General features: G+C 47.2%; 1 protein-coding gene across 2 annotated transcripts in view; it reads left to right on the top strand.

Annotated features, from left to right (window-relative positions):
- PRR14L (proline rich 14 like) overlaps nucleotides 1-22,709 on the top strand; it is a 451,476-nt gene that overhangs the window by 217,067 nt on the left and 211,700 nt on the right. For both annotated transcript variants that reach the window (XM_078667733.1, XM_078667734.1), the window contains exon 5: nucleotides 18,642-18,716. In XM_078667733.1, coding sequence (XP_078523859.1) covers nucleotides 18,642-18,716 — 75 coding nt within the window. The remainder of the gene's footprint in view (nucleotides 1-18,641; nucleotides 18,717-22,709) is intronic.

The following is a 22,709-nucleotide window of genomic DNA, read 5'->3' as shown; positions in this document are numbered from 1 at the left end:
AGGGTGATTGGCTAGAGGATTACATATTAACATAGAAGATTAAAAAATTGACATTATAGTAGCAATTATAGCAGCAAAAACAAATATGGAGGTAGGAGGCAATATGCTATCTAGGGTGATTAGATAAATATATTCCTAACGCCTGAGCAATTAGCGTTAAGCGGTGCATATGGTTTAGGTTGTGTCATAGTCATACAGTCAAGTTCGATGAGGTAGGATTGTATATTATTATCAGATCAATATCAGAGTAATTAGCAATAAGAGTAGAATGGGTATAACTAGTTGCAACGATCATAAATATTAACATGTTAAGGTAGGGGTAGTATCTTTGGTGTGAGACATAGTGCAGATATCACCTAAATATGAGGTAGCAATAGAGTGTAAAGCTGAGGCTTGAGTGGAATCAGTCATTTGTCTTATTGGTCTTCCGATTGTTCATGATGACTCCAGTCCTCTTTGGCGAAAATGTTCATACCACTGGGCATGGTCGTCAAGCTGGCCAGCAGCACCAACAGCAGCAGCAGTACCAGTGGCGGCCATTCCAGAAGCGCCAGAGGGGCAGAGGCGGCCAACAGTCCTCCTCGACGCCCAAAGGCCCGGCCGGGTCTAGGCCCTGAGGGGGGTTACTTCCTCCTCGTCCGTTACCCGCTCCGGTGGGGGGAAGCATACAACATTACTTGGCAGAGTGGAGAAAAATTACTCAGGACAAGTGGGTGCTGAATATTGCTTGCAATGGATACAGTCTTCGTTTCATCAGCCCGCCTCCAGCGATTCCTCCGGTTTGCTCGCAGTTTCAACTGCGCGAGCTTCAGGTGGAGGCGGATACCCTGTTAAGAAAAAGGGCGATAGAAGACGTCCCTTTGTCTCAAAGGGGAAAGGGTCTTTACTCTCAGTTCTTCCTCGTGCGCAAGAAGGACAAGAACGAGTTCAGGCCCATTCTGGATTTGCGACAAGCAAACAAATGGATTCGCAGGGAAAAGTTTTGCATGCTGTCTTTGCACCACATGTATCCTCAGCTGCAAAGGGGAGACTGGCTTTGCGCAATAGATGTGCAAGATGCGTACTTCCATGTACCCATTGCACGGAAACACCGGAAGTTCCTACGATTTCTAGTCTGCACCAATCACTATCAGCACACCGTACTATCGTTTGGACTGAAGTCTGCACCCAGGACGTTTTCAAAATGCATGGCAGTGGTGGCAGTGCACCTGAGAAAGAACAAGGTGTTTGTCTACCCGTACCTGGACGACTGGTTGATCAAAGCCTCCACCTTCCAGGAAGCGCAACTGCACTTCAACAGGAAGGCCGTTCTGTTGAACCAGCTGGGGTTGCACATAAACATGTCCAAGTCTGTTCCGACACCTGTCCAGTGCCTGCAGTACTTGGGAGCCTCCATCGATACTCTTTCAGCAAGCGTGTCTCCTTCGGAGGAGAGACGCTTATCGATCCTTTGGAAGGCTCAGGCTCTCATAGCTGTTCCATCTACAACAGCGAGGATGGTGTCTTCTCTACTTGGGTCGATGGCCTCTTGCTTCTTCCTCACGCCACACGCACATCTACATATGAGGTCGTTGCAGGAATGTCTGGAGGATAAGTGGGACCAGAAGCGGGGGAGCTGGGACGACAGGATCAAGCTGTCCCTCCACGCTCAACAGTCCCTGAGATGGTGGTGCTCCGCAGAGAATCCCCTCAAGGGGGTTCCATTCCACAAGGACATTCCCATTCAGACTATCGTCGCGGATGCTTCTCTCCACGGCTGGGGAGCGCATTCAGACCATCTACAGATCCAGGGAACGTGGTCCCCGGCGGAATCCACGTTTCACATAAATTTCTTGGAACTCAGAACTGTTCACTTGGCACTGAAGATCTTTCATCCGTCCTTCCAGATCAACTCCTTGCTTGTGCAGACGGACAATACGACCACAATGTATTACCTCAACAAGCAAGTGGGCTCGAGATTGCACACTCTGTCACAGGAAGCGGAGGTGATCTGGCCAGAGGACTGACGATAACGGCTACCCATCTGCCAGGTGTGCAGAATGCTCAGGCGGACGCACTCAGCAGGCTGGTGCAAGAAAACCACGAGTGGGTTCTAAACGACGAAGTGCTAGGAGACATCTTCGACAGGTGGGGCACTCTGGATGTAGATCTGTTCGCCACCGCCGAAAACAGAAAATGCCGAGACTTCGCCTCCAGGTATTACCAATAGGGGACCCTGGGGAATGCGCTATGGATCAGCTGGTCGAACAGCTTTCTGTACGCTTTTCCACCCATTCCCCTGAATCCGGCGGATTTCATCAAGCTGTCTCAATCCAGAGCACGGATGATCCTCATTGCTCCGGTGTGGCCCCGACAGTGGTGGTTCATGGACCTGCTTCACCGGTCTCTCCTACCCCACATGCGGCTGCCGTGTCGGCCGGACCTTCTCACGAAGTTCGGGGGGCAGATGGTGCACCCCAACCTCTCATCGTTGAGTTTGGCGGCATGGCTCCTGAGATAGTGCTATATGGACACTTGAATCTCCCTGGAGATTGCATGACTATACTTAAGGAAGCTAAGAGACCCTCCACTAGGACTTCCTATGCCTACAAGTGGAAGAGGTTCTGCATCTGGTGCACTTCCAAGCAATATGATCCGACAACTTGCAAGGAAGACGTCATCCTTCCATACATTTTGCATTTGGCTCAGTCTGGCCTTAATTTTCATTCTATTAAGGTTCATCTCGCAGCATTGACTGCGTATAGGAAATGCCCTTTACAGACATCCTTCTTCCAGATCCCTGTGATTAAAGATTTTTTGGAAGGATTGACAAAAGTGTTTCCTCCTGTTCGGCGTCCTTCGCCATCATGGGAGCTGAATGTGGTGCTGTCCAGGTTGATGAAGGAGCCCTTTGAACCCATCCATAAGGCTTCTCTGCAGCACTTGTCATGGAAGGCGGCCTTCCTTGTGGCCATTACATCGGTCCGCAGGGTGAGTGAAATTCAGGCGTTGTGTTGCCAAGAACCTTATACTGTATTTCATGCTGCTAAGGTTGTGATGCGTACTCACCCTAAGTTCCTTCCTAAGGTGATGTCTGATTTCCATGTCAATCAGAGCATAACTTTACCTACGTTTTTCAGGAATCCTTCCACTCCAGCGGAAAGGTCTCTCCATTCCCTGGATGTCAGAAGGGTGTTGAAATTCTACTTGGATAAGACCAAGGACATTCGTAGGTCAGACCAATTGTTTGTCAATTATGGGTCGGTCAGGACTGGTCTTGCCACCTCTAAACAGTCCATCTCTAGGTGGATTGTGTCCTGTATTCAGTTATGTTACCAGAAGGCTAACAAGACCTTAGGGGGTAAGCCTAAGGCTCATTCTACCAGAGGCAAAGCAGCTACAACAGCTTTGCTTCGTAATGTTCCCATTTGAGGAAAATTGAATTTTGCCTTGTCATGTGTGCCTACGTGTTCCCCATCCTATGTTATATGTGCATGATTAATATGCATATGTTCCCCCCTATGACCGATTAAAGACGCAATTATAGTTGTGTCCAACGTCAGTATGCCAGTTTCCAGTTCTCGTGAAAGCAACGAGTATTAGGCCTATGTTGCCAACGTTTTACATTGTGCACGTTAATTCATCGCATTGTCCCCGTTTCTAGGCCTCATGAGGGCCCGGACACCAGATTCAAGCTCCAGTCTCCTGAATCACTCCGAGGAGCGATGCAGCCCCCACCTGCATCCCTGACCCTTCACTTACTTCCTGCCGCGCAGCGCGGTGCCCGGCCTGGCTCTGCCTGCCTGTCTGCCAAGAATATGTTATGCCTCTAGTTATCAGTTCAGCTCTCCGTCTTCACATTCCTAAGCTAACGAACCGCATAAACAGCTTCAGCTATAGTCTAGTCTTTCTGTCTCCATGTAAGAGAATTACTGAATTAATATCCATAGAAGATTCATAGCACACGCAATACATGTAGAATATATGCATGCACCAGTCTTAGTGTCAAGTAGCCTTTGCCCTGATAACTTTTAGATTCTATCAACATGTACTCCAAACACCAGATACCAGATATGCTATAGGTACATGTCGTCTTGACATCTCAGACTTTCGTCTCCTCTTCTAGTGCAGAAGTCAGAGCCCCCAGCTCTCCCAGTTACACGTCATTGTCCGTTAGCGCGCACCACTAGGTTAAAGGTTCCAGCTGCCCAGGTAGCCCCCTCCATGTATCCACCCACTTTATGACACCTCTGTGACGTCCTCATCACATGTCTTTGTACACGCCTTCTTCCTACGCCCATGTATTCTTATCTTACGTTTGTTACTTGTTACGCCTACTGTATTCAATGCAATTATAATGTGTTCCTATATATACTATGTACTGTTAATGAGACGTTGCAGCTGCCACTCGTGCCATTTTATTTCAGGCTGTTCCGATCCTGTCCCTTCCCTTATGCCTGATTAAAGCCTGTTAAACTCAGATACCCCGGATCCTGCCTCTTATTTATTGAGCTATCTGTTTTATTTAATGCATAGAAAAATAGTACCGGTAATTAATTATTTATTTACCACACATTGCAGAGATCTGTAGGGCTGCCACTTGGAAGTCTGTCCATACCTTTGCTAAGCATTACTGTCTGGACTCTGATGCCAGAGCGGATGCTCAGGTTGGGCAGGCTTCGTTGAGAAATCTGTTTGCACAGTATTGGTGTTATCTTTTTCCTCCACCGCTGGATTGGTTGTTGGGATGGGCTTGCCATTCTATTCACTAGATTATGACTATACACAGAGATAAAAAGCCCCCCCTTTTTTGTCCCCTTTCTTTTTGTTAAAAGTATACACAGAGATCGCCTACTACATAAGGAGTAGTTTCTTACCTGTAACTCCAGTTCTGAAGTAGGGGTATCTCTGTTATAGTCATAAGCGCCCGCCCTCCTCCCCGGTGGAGAAAATGGTACTGTACTGTATGCTACAGGCCTTGTTTTATACACCTTCAAAAAGAACTGAAAGTAAAAGGACTTTGGATATGCATTCTGGGATACCGAGGGTCTCTGGAGAGTTCCTTAAAGGCACCGTATCCCTTTTCAAGACACATAATGGCAGCCTATGGGGGCTTGTCTGTCCAATCCTTCCTCTCTATCATTTCAAGGATTTTGGTGAAGGGGAGTTTTCCTTGTGAGGAAAACTTGGTAAAATAGTGTTAAACCGGACATGGTGGGCTATCCTTTTCACTGTTTAGATGAAGGGGTGGCCTTTGTAGCCTTATATATGTTAGGCTGCATTATTTGTCTTAATTTTCTCTTAAGTGTCTATGCAGGACTGCAATGAAGACCGCTTAAGAGATTATTTTTGATTGCTCCGGGGTCCACGCACATGGGCGGGACTATTCACTAGATTATGACTATAACAGAGATACCCCTACTACAGAACTGGAGTTACAGGTGTGAGAAGTTGGCCTGATATGTGATGTCCACTATTCTAGTGTGCACCCTATATCAGTCCAAACAACCCTTATAGTGATGGTTGTAAAGTCAACCTTATAGACCAGCTATCCTAGTGGTAGCATGGACAAAGCAGTCTTAGGCTAAACTCAAGAGGGCATGTAAAGCCAGATGTTTTACCATATGTAACCCCTTTAATACCAAGTGAAAGGACACCACACAGGTTATATATAAAAATATATATGTATTTATTACTGACACAATCCTCTGAACTCTTTATGAGGTCAGAGGCATAAGCACATAACCAGATACTCAATTATCATACAATAAGTTGCACAAAATACTGTAGAGCCCTCGGGGCACGTAAAACCATATACTAAAATAGTGGTAGAAGGACCACGTCACGAACAAAAAATAGGCCAAGGGAATCGCTGGGGCTACGCTGTACTACCAAGAGTTAGGAAGCAGGAGACCCACGGGAGGCGTGTGCAGTGTCTTAACGTACATGCGAGTTACCATAGAGTTACAATGGGAACGAAAGAAATGGAAACTAGTTCTTTTAGGGCACTTCCGGATGGACTAGGAGAAAGCTACTGAAAACTAGGACAGTCAATACCCACCGGAGCACCGGAGTACTCGCGTTACCTCACCCACAGGAAGCGGGTGCATAGGTGTCAAAGTGTGTCTGGTTTCGTCGCTGAATCCTATGGAGCCGTGAAGAAAGACTCTGCAGGCGACCAGGAGGGAAGTGTCCGGTTGGATCCAAGGGCAGATCGAGGATGAAGAGTACCTGAAAGCAGCGGGGACAGAGTCTGGGTCACTAGCCAGTGACCAGGATGGAACCAGGAAGGAACCAGGCGATGTCGCGAAGCAGTCAGCTGATGTCGTGAAGCTCGTCTCTGCAGCCACGTGGACCAGGAGGTGTCGACGACGACCAGGAGCTGGATACGTACTGTCCCACGAAGGCTCTCGCTGTCGGCGGTGTCGGCTTCCGGATTGGAGTCAACAAGCCTTGGCAAAGGCAACCCACGCAGGAATCGAAGATGGCTTCTTGATCAGACCAGCAAGGTCCGATTTTTTGAGAGTTTTATATAGCGCGAACAAGATCTTTGCAGATATCAGAGCGCTTTACAACAAGGGGTCAGAGAAACAAGAGAGCAATTAACAAGCTTTTGAGCGAAGGATAGTTGAAGGTAGTAAATGAGTAGCAAAATAGGGTAGATGCAAGAGGGAGCATAAACAATCAGTTAAACCAATAATACAAATACAGTCTGAAAAACGAATATTACAAATAGTGAGGAGTCTCAAATAGTTCCAAAGTAAGGTACAAGTTCACGTGAATTTAGCCGTGAGGATAGCTTTCACTTCTTTCTTAAAGAATGTAGTGGAGGTGATAAGTCTGGTTTCTGGAGGGAGTGAATTCCAGATCCTGGGTGCCATTCCTGAGAAGGAACGCTTATATGTGTTCGAGGCATGTGGGCTGCTGAATTCATATCTATAGCATAGATCGCCGCCTAGTGTTGGGTCCGGATGATTGCACATTGTTGTCCTGGAAGAGTCTTCGAAGTATCACGAGATAGGTGGCTCCTCCCCTGGACTACAGTGCGCATGGGCATCGACTCCATCCCCAGATTGTTTTTTTCCGCCATTGGGTTCGGATGTGATTTTGACAACTCCTGTTCGTTATCGTTATAGAACTTTTTCAAGGCCAAAAGGCCTTCTTCGGACCGTCGGTATTGTTTGCGTTCGGTGCCCGACTATATTCCAACTCGTCGAGTCGGATATCCGGGGGGTCGTGTGACTCTTCGGTGATCGAGGCCCAGTCGACGCAGCAAGACTTCGACGGCATGGAACGGAGTCCGTTCAAGAACTGTCCCATGTGTGGTTCCAAGTACCCACACATTGACGTCCATCCAGTGTGCAACAAGTGCCTGTCGCCGGACCACGACGAGGCCAACTGTATGGCCTGTTCCAGGTTTCGATCAAAGAAAACGATCAAGATGCGGCGCGTGGCGCGCCTCGAGGCCCAGCGATCGGCTCCAGCACCGGTGGACATCTTCGACGACGCAGAGGCAGACGAGCAAAAGCTTCAGCTGCAGATTTCACCTCCATCGGGGGTAGTCGAGTCCGACTACGAGGCGGACGTTGAAGGCCAAGACCTAGAGGAAGTCGTCGATGAGGTAGGGGACGACGACGAAGCATTTTGGGCCATGGAAGATAGCTCGGAGGAAGAGCAATGCCCCGTTCGTACACTTACAAAGGCTCAGGTCGAGGGATCGCCACACGGCCTTACCCAAGACCTTACACCAAGATCCACGGCCCCGCCTTCCGGCCCGGCTACGGACACCTCAGCGGAGCCGCCATTATCTAAACCGAAACTGAAACCATCGGTGTCGACGAAAACAAAGATGGCCGAGGCGCCATCGAAACCGAAGACGTCTGCTCCAACATCGACGCCGTCGTCTTCGGAGGCCTCGAAGCCAAGGAAAGCTGTCGACCAGGCAAGGGTGCCGAAAGTGGTCAAGGAGCCAAGCTCGAAAAAGGCCGTCGAGCCGGTGTCAAGCAAGGCAGTCGAGCCGAAGTCCAAGAAGGCTGTCGAGCCTACATTTGGCAAGTCTGTCGAGCCGCAAGGCAAAAGGCCTGTCGAGACGAAGTCGGCCAAGGGCGCAGAGCCACAATCTGGGGTCCTGACGCCAAAAGTCAGAGTTGCTGATCCGAAGCCGTCAGCGAAGACGTCTACGGCCGGGGACAAAGATCAAAGCGCACCGGTCAAGGAAGCTCCTGCGCCTCGAACGGACAGGCAGAAGTCATCGACGCTCGGGTCTCCCCCTGGGGGCGGACCGAGGTCATCGGTCGGGTCGACGAAACCATCCGCTTCTTTTACGAAGCAGGTCTCGGACTCCCTCAAGCGAATTAAAGACAAGGCTTCAGCATCGGAACCGAGCACACCTTCCGCGCCGAAGCCAGCTGCCCCACCGAAGACTTCGATGCCGATCTTCTACACGTTACCGCCTAAGGTGGCGCCGAAGGTCTTCGCATCACGGTCGGTGCCCAAGGACTCGGAAGTGTCGAAGCCAACTCACCCGGGTGGGAGTTTAAGTCATCAACAACCTTTATTAGAAGAGCGGTCGGAGCATTTCATCGATGCCGACACCGGGAGGCTCACGCTTTACAAGAGGAAGATAACATCACAGCCTTTGGAGTCATTTACAATTCCTCTAAAGCGCAAAAAACCTGCACCAGAAGCTCCAGTCCTGGTTGAACAGATTCTTCCATAGACTATGAGGAGTGCAACACCTTCACCCACTTATTCTGATGGAGATGAAGGGGAGCAGGATGAGGAGTACAATTTTCCTGCAAACACAGAGCCTGATGTGCAACAGGACTCGTGGATGGACACAGGTGATCAAGGGGATCAGCACACAGTCCATGACCCTCAGATTTATAACATGAAGACGTCTCCCACTGAAGATTCTGCGGCATTTAATGCCTTGATTGAGAGGGCAGCTACAAACCATGATGTGGAAATGCATGCTGACCCTGTGGAGGTTGACTTCCTTTTTGACACTTTCTCCACTGCTGAAAAAACTGTCAAAACTCTTCCAATGCTAAAAGGAGTCCTTAAGCATGCTGCGGACATTTTCAAGGAACCCACAAGGTCAAGGGTTGTCAACCCTAGAATAGAGAAAAAATACAGACCGGCACCTGGCGATCCAACCTACATAAAGGGCCAGTTGCCTTTGGACTCTTTAGTGGTCTCTAATGCCCGCAAACGGGCGAACTCGCAAACCACGGGTGAAGCTCCTCCCCCAGACAGTCGAAAGTGCTGGAGGCATCAGGGAAGAGGGTAGCAGCTCAGGCGGCCAACATCTGGCGCATCTCAAACACGCAGGCACTGTTGGCCAGATACGATAGGGCACACTATGACACCCTAGAGCAGCTGATGCAACACCTTCCAGATCAGTTTAAAGAGGGAGCTGAAATGCTTATCCAGGAGGGAAAGCTCATCTCCAACGCTGCTATAAAGTGTGTGCTAGACGTTGCGGACACGGCAGCAAGGGCAATCAACACTAGTGTGATGCTGAGGCGTCAGGCATGGCTCCGCATCTCAGGGTTCAAGCCAGAGATACAGACTACTATCCTCAACCAGCCGGTTAACCCAGACAGGTTATTTGGTCTAGAGGTAGATACCACCCTGGAAAAGATTTAAAAAAAAGATACTGAGACTGCCAAGTCCATGGGTGCTCTCCAGTCACAACAGTTTCGAGGGAACACTTTTCGTCGCTCAGGCAATCGAGGTGTTAACAGAGGACACATGTCGCAGCAGACGCCATTCAATAAGAGTGGGGCGCAATCCTCGTACACCAAGCAGGGTCGAGGTGGATACAGAGGAAACAGTGCCAAGGGTAGAGGCAGAGGCAACAACAGTCCCCCTTCCTCTGCCACAACCAAACAGTGACTCCCTGTCACTGCCCCCCGACCATCCAACACCTGTCGGGGGGAGACTCCAACAGTTCCTGCCGGTCTGGAAGTCCATCACCACAGACAGGTGGGTCAGAAAACTTATCCAGTTAGGCTATTGTTTGGAGCGAACATCTACTCCACCCAACATACCCCCAAAACAACGTCCTATGTCGGCAGAGCACTTGCACTTATTGCAGCAAGAGGTTCTTGTGATGCTGCAAAAAGGCGCAATAGAGCTCGTGCCAGTGGAGGAAGAAGGCACAGGGGTTTATTCCCTGTACTTCTTAATCCCAAAAAAGGACGGATCACTCAGACCGATTCTAGACCTACGCCCTCTGAACCAGTACATTCTTTCAGAACACTTCCACACGTTAACACTGCAGCAGGTTCTTCCATTGTTAAACCAGGGAGACTTCCTCGCAACCTTGGACCTCAAGGATGCTTACTTTCACATACCACTCCATCCATCCCACAGGAAATACCTCAGGTTCACCATCCACAACCGGCATTACCAGTTCACGGTCCTCCCTTTCGGAGTGACCACTGCCCCCAGAGTGTTCACAAAATGTCTGGCGACAGTAGCGGCGCATCTCAGGAGACAGAGCATACATGTCTACCCTTATCTAGACGACTGGCTGGTTCAAGCAAAGTCGGCCCAGCAGTGCGCCGCAGACATGTCCCACACCATTCACCTCCTTCACAGTCTGGGGTTTTCACTAAACTATCCAAAGTCGCACCTGCAGCCAGCCCATGTGCGGCAGTATTTGGGCGCAACGATAGATACTCTGGCAGCCACGGCTCAGCCAAACCCAGTGAGAGTCGACAACATCCAGTCGCTCATCCACAGGTTCAGACCGCAACACTCACTCCCAGCGAGGGTGTTCATGCAGCTGATAGGCATGATGGTCTCCTGCATCTTCATAGTCCTGCACGCATGGTTGCATATGCGTCCGCTCCAGGAATGCTTGGCACATCAGTGGACTCAGGCTCAAGGACAGTTGAAAGACCTAGTGTTGGTGACCGGTCGGGCATACAACTCTCTGCATTGGTGGAATCCACACAACCTTTGCAAGGGCCGACCGTTCCAAGAGCCTGTGCCACAGATTATCCTAACAACGGACGCATCTCTCCAGGGATGGGGAGCTCATGTGCTCCACTACACGGTGCAGGGACTATGGACAACGCAGCAAAAGAAGATGCACATCAACTACCTAGAACTGATGGCAATCTTCATGGCACTCAAGTCCTTCAAAGTACATCTGTGCAACAAAGTCGTGTTGATCCGGACGGACAACATGACAGCCATGTACTACATCCAAAAGCAGGGAGGTACACACTCTCCACAGTTGTCTCATCTGGCTCAGAGCGTGTGGAAGTGGGCCATTCAGAGGAACATCTTCCTCATGGCGGAACACCTCCCGGGCAAGGACAATCAGATGGCGGATTTGCTCAGCAGATTCAGCCACCAGATGCACGAGTGGGAGTTGCATCCATCAGTACTCCGCCCGTATTTCCAGCAGTGGGGTCATCCAGAGATAGACCTGTTTGCCACAAGGGAAAACGCAAAATGCCAAAGCTTTGCCGCCAGGTTCCCTCACCCACAGTCGCAGGGCAATGCGATATGGATGAACTGGTCAGGCAGATTTGCGTACGCATTTCCCTCTCATACCGCTGGTGGCACGAAAGCTAAAGCAACACTCAATGACGCTCATCCTGGTTGCTCCAACGTGGACACGCCAACTATGGTACACCACGTTTCTAGAACTCTCCGTGGTACCGCATCAAAGGCTGAACCTCACACCCAGGCTCTTGACGCAAAACCATGGCGACATTCAGCATCCAGATCCGCAACAGCTCAATCTGGCGATCTGGCTCCTGAAATCTTAGTTTGGCTACCTTGATTTGCCTCCTGAATGCATGGACATCATCCGGGAGGCAAGAAAGCCCACTACCAGAGCTTGCTATTCGGCAAAATGTAAGCGGTTTGTCATTTACTGTACAGAACACAATATCAACCCGCTAGATGCATCCATTCCTAATATCATCTGCTATTTGTTACATCTTTACAAATGCAATCTAGCATATGCTTCCATTCGGATACACTTATCCGCCATAGCGGCTTATCTCCAAAACAGGCAGCATCTCTCTGTTTTCAGGGTGCCTGCCATTAAAGCATTCCTGGAAGGTCTGAAGCGGGTCATCCCTCCCAGGACCCCACCAGCCCCTGTGTGGAACCTCAATGTGGTCCTCACCAGATTAATGGGTCCCCCGTTTGAGCCTCTACATTCATGTGAGATTCAGTTCTTGACATGGAAAGTGGCTTTTCTCATTGCCATCACGTCTCTCAGACGTGTTAGTGAGCTGCAAGCGCTCACAATACAGGAGCTATTTATACAAATTCATTCAAACAGGGTGGTGCTGCGCACTAACCCCAAGTTTCTTCCTAAGGTGGTGTCGCAGTTTCATGTCAATCAAACCATCGAACTGCCCGCATTCTTTCCAAACCCTGAAACAGTAGCAGAAAGAATGCTCCACACGCTTCATGTCAAAAGGGCGTTAATGTACTACATTGACAGAACCAAAAATTTTAGAAAGACACAACAACTCTTTGTTGCCTTCTCAGCCTAGCACAAAGGCAACCCCATTTCCAAAGCTGGAATAGCCAGGTGGATCGTTAAATGTATTCAGATTTGCTATCAGAAAGCTAAGAGCACTTTAACGGTCCCCCCCAGGGCACACTCCACACGCAAGTTGGGAGCCTCCATGGCATTCCTAGGTAATATTCCTTTGGAAGACATTTGTAGGGCAGCCACATGGTCTACACCACATACATTTACTAAACATTACTGTGTAGATGTGCATTCCAAACAGCAGGCAGCTGTAGGACAGGCTGTTCTTAAAACACTTTTTCAGACTTCTGCAGCTGGCACGGGCGGCCGCCGTTAATGGAGGGACTGCTATGTATTCTATGCTATAGATATGAATTCAGCAGCCCACATGCCTCGAACTGAATATGCTACTTACCAGTATGCATCTGTTCTTGGCATGTAGGGCTGCTGACATTCATATCGCCCGCCCTCCTCCCCGGCGCCCGTAGCGGCTGCAGACTTTTCTTGCATTCAATCTTAAGCATGGCCATCGCTTACACTATTACACTCCATCTTTGCCACAATGGCTAAAAACAATCTGGGGATGGAGTCTATGCCCATGCGTACTGTAGTCCAGGGGAGGAGCCACCTATCTCGTGATACTTCGAAGACTCTTCCAGGACAACAATGTGCAATCATCCGGACCCAACACTAGGCAGCGATCTATGCTATAGATATGAATGTCAGCAGCCCTACATGCCAAGAACAGATGCATACTGGTAAGTAGCATATTAATTTTTCCTTCCGGAATCTACAAGGTTTCAGAAGAAGATTCTTTGTACTTCTAGTGGTTCTTGAGCCACCAGAAATTGTCAGCTTCTGAGTGAGGTAGCCAGGTGAGCTGTGGTGTATAGCTCTTTGAGTCATGCATGCAATTTTCAGATGTATTCTGGCCTCAAAAGGCAGCCAGTTCAAGGATTTTAGGTCAGGGGAAATATGCAAGTGTTTTTTTGATCCAGTGATAAGTCTTGCTTGCGCGTTCAAAGAGGCTCTCAGGGGGGGCAGTTGTAGATAGGGGGAGTCCGCAGAGGGCGACGCTACCGTAGTCTAAGCGCGGCATGACTAGGGCTTGTACTGCAATTTGGAAGTCCTTGGCTGGGAGGAAGGGTTTAAGTTTCCTCAAGGTATTGATTTGGAAATTAGCTCCCTTAGTGGCCTTGCTGATATGCCGTTGCATGTTGAGATTGGCGTCAAGTGTTATGCCTAAAGATTTCGCTGAGTCCACGATGGTAGGTTGGACATTGAGTGCAGTTAGGTGCTTAAGCCAGGTTTGAGAGGTGGAGCTTTTCGCGGGAGGTGAGATCAGAAGGAACTCAGTTTTCAGAGCATTGAGTTTGAGGTGATTATCGGCAAGCCATGATTGTGTGTTTCTGAGCATTGAGTTCAGTAGTTTGATGTCATTGGGGGATTGTAATTTCAGGTATAGTTGGGTGTCGTCTGCGTACATGTGAAAGTGTACATTAGATGCTTGTAACAAGGTGGTGAGAGGTTCCATGACCAGGTTGAACAATGTTGGAGATAGGAAAGATCCTTGTGGGACGCCTAATGTTACAGGCACTGGTGGGGACATCGAGTTGTTGCTCTTGAATTTCTGAGACCGGTTATGTAGAAAGGAAGTGAACCACTTGAGAACAGTCCCAGATAGACCCATTCTGGTGTTTAACAACTCGAGTAAGTTCTCGTGTTTGACTGTGTCAAATGCTGAGGACAGATCAAGAAGGATGAGGAGGCAGGTATCGTTTTGATCTAGGATTTGGAGGGCGTCATCAATTATGTGTGTAATATCAGTTTCAGTACTGTGCCCTGCTCGGAAGCCTGATTGATGAGGGTTGAGGAGGTCAAACCGATCAATGTGTTTCGTTAGTTGGAGTTGTACGCATTTTTCCAACAGGTTGGCAAGGGTGGGAATGTTGGTAATAGGACGGTAATTGTTTGGGTCAGTAGGGTCAGCTGTTGGTTTCTTGAGTATAGGTGTGACTTGTCCAACTTTGAGGGAGTCGGGGATGCGTCCTTGTTGAAGTGAGCTGTTAATAATTTTAGTCCATAGTGGGAGGAGTAGTGGGATGAAGTCCTTTACAGCGTTAGCAGGAAGGGGGTCTGTGAGGTGATTGGAAGGTTTCAATGTGGTGAGCAGTTTGTTTATTGTTTCTTCCGAGTAGGTGTCAAAGGATGACCATGCAGCATTGTTCTTTGGTTCAGTGGGTGTTATGCTGTGGGGGTTGGAGTAAAGGTTTACGTCATTGAGGAGATCTTTCCTTATGTTATCAGTCTTTAGATTGAAGAAAGCAGAGAAGTCTTCACAGGATGGATTATCGCCTATTGTGCTATGCGATAGTTGGGGTTGTTCCTTGGATTGTGTATTGATTAGTTTAAACAGCTTTCTTGGTCGGTTTTTTGCTTGGTCAAGCTGGAGGCTGAAGAAATCTGATTTTGTGCGCTTGATTTTCCTGAAGTAGGCGTTTCTCTTTTCCTTCAGAGTTTTAAGGTGCAGTGCCGAAGGGGCTGATCTCCAGGTGCGCTCTGCCATTCGCATGGCCCGTCTATCTTCGTTGAGTCTACTATCGTACCATGGGTTGGTTTTCTTAGTGGAGACTCTTTTCAGTTGCAAGGGGGCGGCCTCATTGATTATAGAAGTCATAGAGTTGGGGTAGTGGTCGGTCAAAGATTTAACGTCCAGAGCACCGGTAGGGGGAAAGAGGAGATTGCAGCTGTAGGAAGGTAAAGAGTTTGGATTGAGTTTCTTCAGGTCCCTTTTCCAGACCTTGGATTTGGTGGGTTGAACCGGGTTAAATTTAACTTTTTCATTGATGAAGAATGTGATAATGTGGTGGTCTGACCAGTCACAGGGTTGGATCGATCCAAGTTGGGTAGAGTTCTCTTTAGAGATGATAAGGTCGAGGATAGAGCCTTTGTCGTGGGTCGGGCTGTGGAAGATTTGGGTGAGGTCAAGAGCGTTGAGGTAATTTTTGAGGCTATTTACCACCGCGTCATTGTGATCGTTCCAGTGGAGATTGAAGTCACCAAGGAAAATTTGAGTGTGTTGCCGACCGGAATTGGATGAGATTGTGTCCATGAGTTGTTGGGTGAAGATGAGGTTGTCCCCAGGTGGGTGGTAGATGACGTGTAGAGAGTATACAGGTTTGCTCTCGCTGATGACATCTAGGCAGATGTATTCACAGGAGGTGAGAGAGGGGGAGGTGGCTCTAGTAACTGAGAGGTTGCTCCTAAAAATACATGCGATTCCACCGCCTGTCTTGCTAGACCTGTCAAGTCTAATGATGTGGTAGTTGGGGGGGAACTAGAATATCCATGATAGGTGTAGAAGATTCAGTTAACCAAGTTTCAGTCAGAATGGTTAGATCAAGGTCCAGCGTTTTGATGAGATCAGCGATGTCGGAGGAGTGTCTAGGGGCCGACCTGCAGTTGAGAAGTATGCATTTGAGCCTTGGGGTGCAGGGGGTGGTAGAGGGTTCTAGAGTGAGGGGGACTTTTTTAAGGTTATTTGGGACGGAGCCTCTGTTGTTTTGAGTGGGGGTGGTCTGATGGGACTTTTCTAGCCCAGTGTGACCCAACATACTTACCCACACGGGTGTCCTTGTGATTCCTGCTCTCCACTTAGGACAGCACACCACCAATTGACCTGGTCTCCTTTCTTTCTGTGTTTTGTTTTGAGTGGGGTGCCTAAGGGCGTTAGGGTGAATCGTGGGGATGGAAAGGTGTGTGGTGGCTAGGTTGTTTTGGGGAACTGGGTCATATGAGCGGAGGAGGGTGCGTATGTCGTGGTCCGAAAGTGGATTGACGGTGCGTCGGGAGCGGTTGATGGGATTGCGAGCGGGGATTGAGGTCCAGTGTCGGAAGTTTTGTGTGATAGGATGAGTAGGATGGGTGGGGGATTTGTTAGGGGGGCAAGTGGTGGTAGGTAGGGGGTGTCTGGGATCTTTGAAGAGTAACTCTTTGAGGGTGTGGAGATCTTCTTTGACTTGGAGGAGGGTGGACATAATCATGTCTAGCGTGGGATTGGGAGTGGAGTTGGGACTAGGTACTGAAAGTGTATAGGTGTCTATGTTACAGGAGTGTGGGGGAGGGGATGTGGTGCTACTGCAGGGGTTGGTGGTATTAGTGAGACTTCTCCTTTTCAGGGAAGCAAGGGCCAGCCTGATGCAACCAGGCCAGCGGTGTAGATTCGAAGGTTCGTCGTCACAGAGGCCACTAGCCAACGGGCAGGAGACTGGACAGACTCGTCGAGCAGGAAAATGCAGAAGGGCCCCGCGCAGAACTCGTGGAGTGTGGAGGGCTGATCTTCGGTGCAGTTGATGCTCGGGGCTGGGGCTTCTCAATCCCCAATGCACAACTTCGAGGGTGCCTCTGAAGCTGCACAAGTAGCAAGGAGAAGGCTTTCCAAGATGGCCGGTCCCACGTCTCTCGTCACCTCCACGGGTCTCAGCTTTGCACGGACTGTGGATCGGGGTCAGAGAAGTCTGGAAGTCTGGCTCTTGACGGACTCTGTGCTCGGGCTCCGGCGGGAGCGTCGACAAAGTAAACTGCAGATTGCTGGATGGTGCCTGTAGGTACAGGGTGGTCACTCCTTGACCACAAGGGAGATTCTTCAGTCTTCTATCTTAAAGTAGAACGTCGAAGGTCCAGAGTTTCGTTTCAAGTTTCAGTTCAGGATAAATCTAAAGTCTCTTGACTCAGCTCCTACCTGTATACCAATCTGAGGGGCTGGATTACCTGCTAGGTCCCTCCTATGGGTGGGACCAGGGAAGGGGGTGGTTACACCCCTTTCCCTTTGTCCAGTTTCGCGCCAGAGCTGGGGCTGGAGTGCCCCAGCACCGGTTTGAACCGGACTATGCATGGGACACCTTGTGTGCCCCAGCCAGTGTCTCATTTCATTCAGCCCTCCCTGCCCCAATACACTATGGCCTGTCTGGGGTGGTGCTAGCACCTCCCAAGACAGGAAACCTATTGTCTAAGCCTCCCTCGCTGGAAGGACTCCCAGCAGCAGGAGGTCAGACTTGTGCCTGTGCAGCAGCATCCATTTTGTGATGCTGAGGCTCTGGTTAACTTTAACCGGGATTAGTAGGAACACCATGTCTTCTCCCTCTAGAAGGGTGAAATGCTACCCCCGTCACCAGAACTGGCGAGGGGGTAGTATTCCAAAGCGTATGACACCTTACACGACATATTTTGATAAAGCCAAACCAAAGTTAGCATTCAACCGCGAGGATTATAATGCACTTGAGAGTATATGGTATGGCTATATCATAGAACAGCTATAAGGACATGGTTCCGAAAGCTGCAGACAGGCACAGCTCATGCTAGAGCCTCATCTCACATAAAACCAAGCACTCTGCCTTCAGGATTGTTAAGGCCTGCCATAGGAGTGACTTATAGAGATATATGTGTCTATATATAATGGTAGGTATAGGAATACTATACCTAAGCAAGGGGTGATTACACGACCTTGCCCCAGCTGAATGATCAGCCAGTTGTGTCAGTTTGGATGGCCAGCCAGGGGTGGCATAATACATGCTGCAGCCCCTGGTAGGCCTTGGATGCACCTATGCCCTGGGTACCTATGGTACACTATACAGGGGCTCATAACATGACCCAATATCCATTTGGAGATGTACCTAAAGTACATGTAGTCCATTTTACAGTGAGAGCAGATAGCCCAGGTCCCTGATTAGCAGGATCCCAGGCCAACTAAGTCGAGAACCAGCTAAACACGAGGCAAAAAATCTGGGGTAACCATAGTCAGTTATCCACCTTCCTACAACAGGTAAGAAACTACTCCTTATATACCGCTTGACGAGGAGTTGGAGCACTTCATTTATATGCTAGTGCTTGGATAGCCCATGGTTTGAACACCATAGAAAAAAAAATCTTAGATTGTTTCTTAATCTGGTTGGATAGAGTCTTAAATCATTTCGGCTCCCGTTAAGTCAGAGGGAGATAACGTGTATTCTTTGATGTGTAGGTTTCTGGTCATAGTGCCTCAACTGTTGTTAAATGTTTTGCATATCTCAGACATCAATTTTCCAATTCAGTATACCTTTCTTCCATTTAAAAAGCAAGTTCTAATTCATATTTCATTTATATTTTTAAGTGGACATGGCCAATTACCACACATGCCGATCCAGAGCACAAGCAAAACAGAAATCTTGGGTCCTACATTGTTCAGGTAGGATGTTTACTTCACAGTAAGACGTTTCCCAAAAAGCAAATTGTCTGTCATACCTCTATTTTATTTTCCTTTGTCTATTTTCTACTTGTCTTCTAGCTTCTCAGATTTCTTCTGATCTGATTTTCTTTCTACTCTTCTTTTCCTCTCAATCCTTGTACACTGTGATATTCTTGTGCTCTTTACGTTTTTTCTCTCATGTTCTTCTATCTTTACACAAATTTGAAAGGAATCATCCATTCAAAAGTTAAAACCCAAATATCCATCACCAACAGTTGCCAACAATAAGGATTTGTCAGTGCCCCTTGTTTAAGTGGTTGTATGACTTTATTGCCTGTGCAGCTCTTAACACTAATTTTGCTGCTTCCACGATTTTATATTATTCCCTTTTCATGCTTCAATGCTTTCTCATCCTTCACCTTCCTTATTATCCATTCTGCCTTAGCCCAGGTTAAGACTTTGCAATAAAAGGCAGTTATTTTTTCAAATATTTCTAAGTAGTGAAGTAGTGTTGCCAGCTTGTACTTTCTACAGAGGCATTTCAACACTGAAGTTCTCTTGGTTCCTGTCACTCCAGCTCAAAGGAGTATCTTGACGCTCTCATTTCTTACAAGACTTCTGACATCTACAAAGGTGCAGGTTAAACAAGTGCCCTTGTTGTGTTGCAGAACATTTTGAGAGTATCCCAGAACGTTGCAAGCTTATACAAGGTTCCTTTTAACATACTGAAGTTCAAACTGTGCTATTAATGGTCACCATGCAGGGTAAGGAAGATGGGATATTCCAAATGTCTTTTCTGTCCTTCTGTTCACTTCATTTCACCGTTTGAGTAGTGATAGAATGCAGATCTTTGACACATAGGTTTTTCAAAGGAGAGAGAAGGGAGTTGTATATTAAAAAAAGTTTGTTTTCTTACAACAAACTGGTTCCCAAAGATCTTCTTTTGAAGCTGCAAAATGAAAAGCATCACAGCAAATAATTCAGCATTCGGCAAAGCAATAGTTATATCCTACTACTACCCAAGACGTTTGTGATACAATGCTGAAAAAGGTCCAACTGGCCCTCTGAGTTTCCTCCTTGAAAACCACCTCAGACTCCTGTTTGTTGGCTTCCGACCTCATCGACACCTACAGCCTTGTGAAGGTACTAGTCGTGGAAGTGACTCCTAGTTTTCAGAAGCTTAGTCATTAATGTGATTCACATCAATAAACTATTCACCATAAGGGGTCTCCTGAGGTTGAGGACCCATTAAGAGTACTTCTCATTTTTTTCCTTAGCCAGAGCTTCCAACCAACCTCTTGTTTTGTGCCTCAGTGGGAACTGATGATACAGGGCTTTTTATTGGTCACCAAGCTAATGTTCTTGAAGGGTTGTCACCCCTACTCATGTAGCCCTTGGAAAGTTGATTTCCTTAGAATCTGAGGGAGGCCAATAGGTTCTCTCCTTAAAACATTGAGTCTTATTGGATAACACAGTGGGCAATGGAAATTATCCACATGGTCAAAACTTAGTCATTCATGCTGACAATGGACCCTTCTGGGAAAGAGCAAATGTAGATTTAGTTGCCTCCTACGGGCTGGCTTTAAGGGCTGTGAAACTTGTGGGGGAAAACTAAATTTTGACAGACACTGATTGATTATTTGTGATTGGAGTTGGTGATTGCATGGAAATAATGAGGGGAAACCGGGAAACCTGCAACGCGAACATGTTGCACTGTTCAATTAAAGAAATGTACACATTACTGTAATGGTTCGAACATACATCCATAAGAGGCTACAATAGCAACCATTGTGTTACTTATTACACCTGCAAAGGTCACTTTTACATTTACCTGTGGATGAAAAACACAAAGTAAGGTGACATGTGTGTCCTGGTGCATTATGAATTTCAGTGGGGGTATCGCAAGTTACCTCAAAACCAAAAAATCTTGTGGGAAAATATTATAACATTCCAAGCCCAATACTAGATGGCAGGAGTGTATATAACCTGTACATCTACAGCACTGCACATCGAATGTTACAGGTCAGTAACTTTTCCTCATACACCATATGTAACTGACCACCATGCTCTGTGCATAGATAAAGCAGTGTGCTTCAAGACTCAATTTGAGTTCACCTTTATGAGTAGCGCCATGTCAAGACTAAAATGAAGAGCTCTGCATCCACACATAAATTAGCCAATTTTTTATTGTGACTTTGATCACCCCTGATATTGTATTGCTTCACTAACTGTTTTATTTTGAGTAAAAATGATATTATGTTTTCATTTAAAGCAAACTGGTTCTGACCTCTGGGATTTTCAAAACATTACATATTCCTGCATTATCCCAAAATAATGTGTCTTTGGTGTCTGGATTCCTGGAGTTGGTGCTACAGTTGTTTTTGGACTCCTGATTTTACCAGAACCAATCCCATCAAACACCAACAAAAATATAAACTTCTCAATGATTCTTCCCCATTCCCCACATCTGCCCACCTGCCATCTCCACGATGGCATCTGCAGCATATTGACCCTCTAGACGAAGATGGTAGATGGTTGCACATAATTAGGAGTACAATTATGGGTCACAAGCCTCTTCAGGGATGAAGCATCGCTCTTGGACAAACTTATAACCTGGCAGCAGTTCATATGAGAATGCAAAGGGCTTTTGTATCTTCTTGGTAGGGTCAGATCTTGTCTAATGACAGTATCCGTTTCAGATGCAGATTTGACTGCAGGAAATCTACTATTCTGTCCCGAAGAGAGCTTGCCCCTTCTTGTAAGGAAGCACAATAGAAAGATTTTTTCAATTTTCATTCTCAGCAACTTGACTAATGGATTGATACACTTACATAAAGGTTTTACACTGCATGTTATCTTTTAGGAATTTGATGGCAGCATAAGTAGTGTTAATCCCCACCCCTATAAACAATCTTTCAACTCCACATCAATTCAAAACGCTCTGAACCTGCTGTCACCTGACCCACCCTTCCATCTCACTCTCCATGAGTACAGTTCTGCTGTTGCCAAATGCATTCCAATGCATGACCGTGATCGAGCTACTATTTTAAAGTTGCTTGTCCATGCTCCATTTCCACCTCTACCAGTGCAAAGAAAAAGTATCTCGCCTCTTTTAAATTTACTTCTGTGATGTCAATGACTTGATGACTAATTACTTGTAACTAGCACACTATTTTCTTCTGCAGCTTTAACATACACTGACCTGTCCCATCGACCAAATCAACATCCTCCATTTCAGACTCTCTCGTACAACACACTTAAACATAACACACAGTGCTTAAACTGATCAAACTGAGAATTGGACTCCATCAGATCATGTCCCTCACTTGATAGCAAGCTCCAAAAAGTCTGCAATTTTCCAGTCTGATAACAACCATTACTTTCTCTTAAACCCTGCAGCCTCACTCTTCTATCGTTAAGTTATGTTTTTTTCTCTCCAGACTTTGTCATCTATTTGTGAGCTAAAGTACCTTGCTTCTATTCCTTCCCCTTCCTTTTTGTTGCAATAACACTTGCCTTTCAACCATCAGATAAACTGCACCTTCTGATAAAAATATTTTAAATCAACCTCTCCCACTCTTTGATATTCTGTCACCTCCTTGCTATTCCAAAAGGCATTAGGTCTGTAGTGATAGATCTTCACCTGTTGTCTTGTAAGATTTTTTGACAAAATACTGCCCAAATAATTCAAGCAACATTTTCAGGCAGTCCTCAATTCTTCGAGATTTAATATTACCTTCAACAGAAACGACACTTGTATCACAAAAGATCTCTGCTTTCTAGGCTTGTCCTATTATTGACTTAATCCCCCATTCAGAAAGACTGAAACTGGTTCAATTTCCTCTGTTCTGACAGCCAAACTCGAGAATTCGGTGTCTATTCAAATAAGATGAATAAAGACCATTGCCACCAATATGTGAAAGCATTAAAGACAGGGCTCTTCCCATTAATATAACAATGTTGGTGACCATGATCCATACAAACTGAGAAATG

Source organism: Lissotriton helveticus, chromosome 11, assembly GCF_964261635.1.
Source record: "Lissotriton helveticus chromosome 11, aLisHel1.1, whole genome shotgun sequence".
NCBI classification, from domain to species: Eukaryota; Metazoa; Chordata; class Amphibia; order Caudata; family Salamandridae; genus Lissotriton; species Lissotriton helveticus.
Note: the sequence above shows the minus strand (reverse complement) of the source record. Positions and strands in the feature narration are given on the sequence as shown.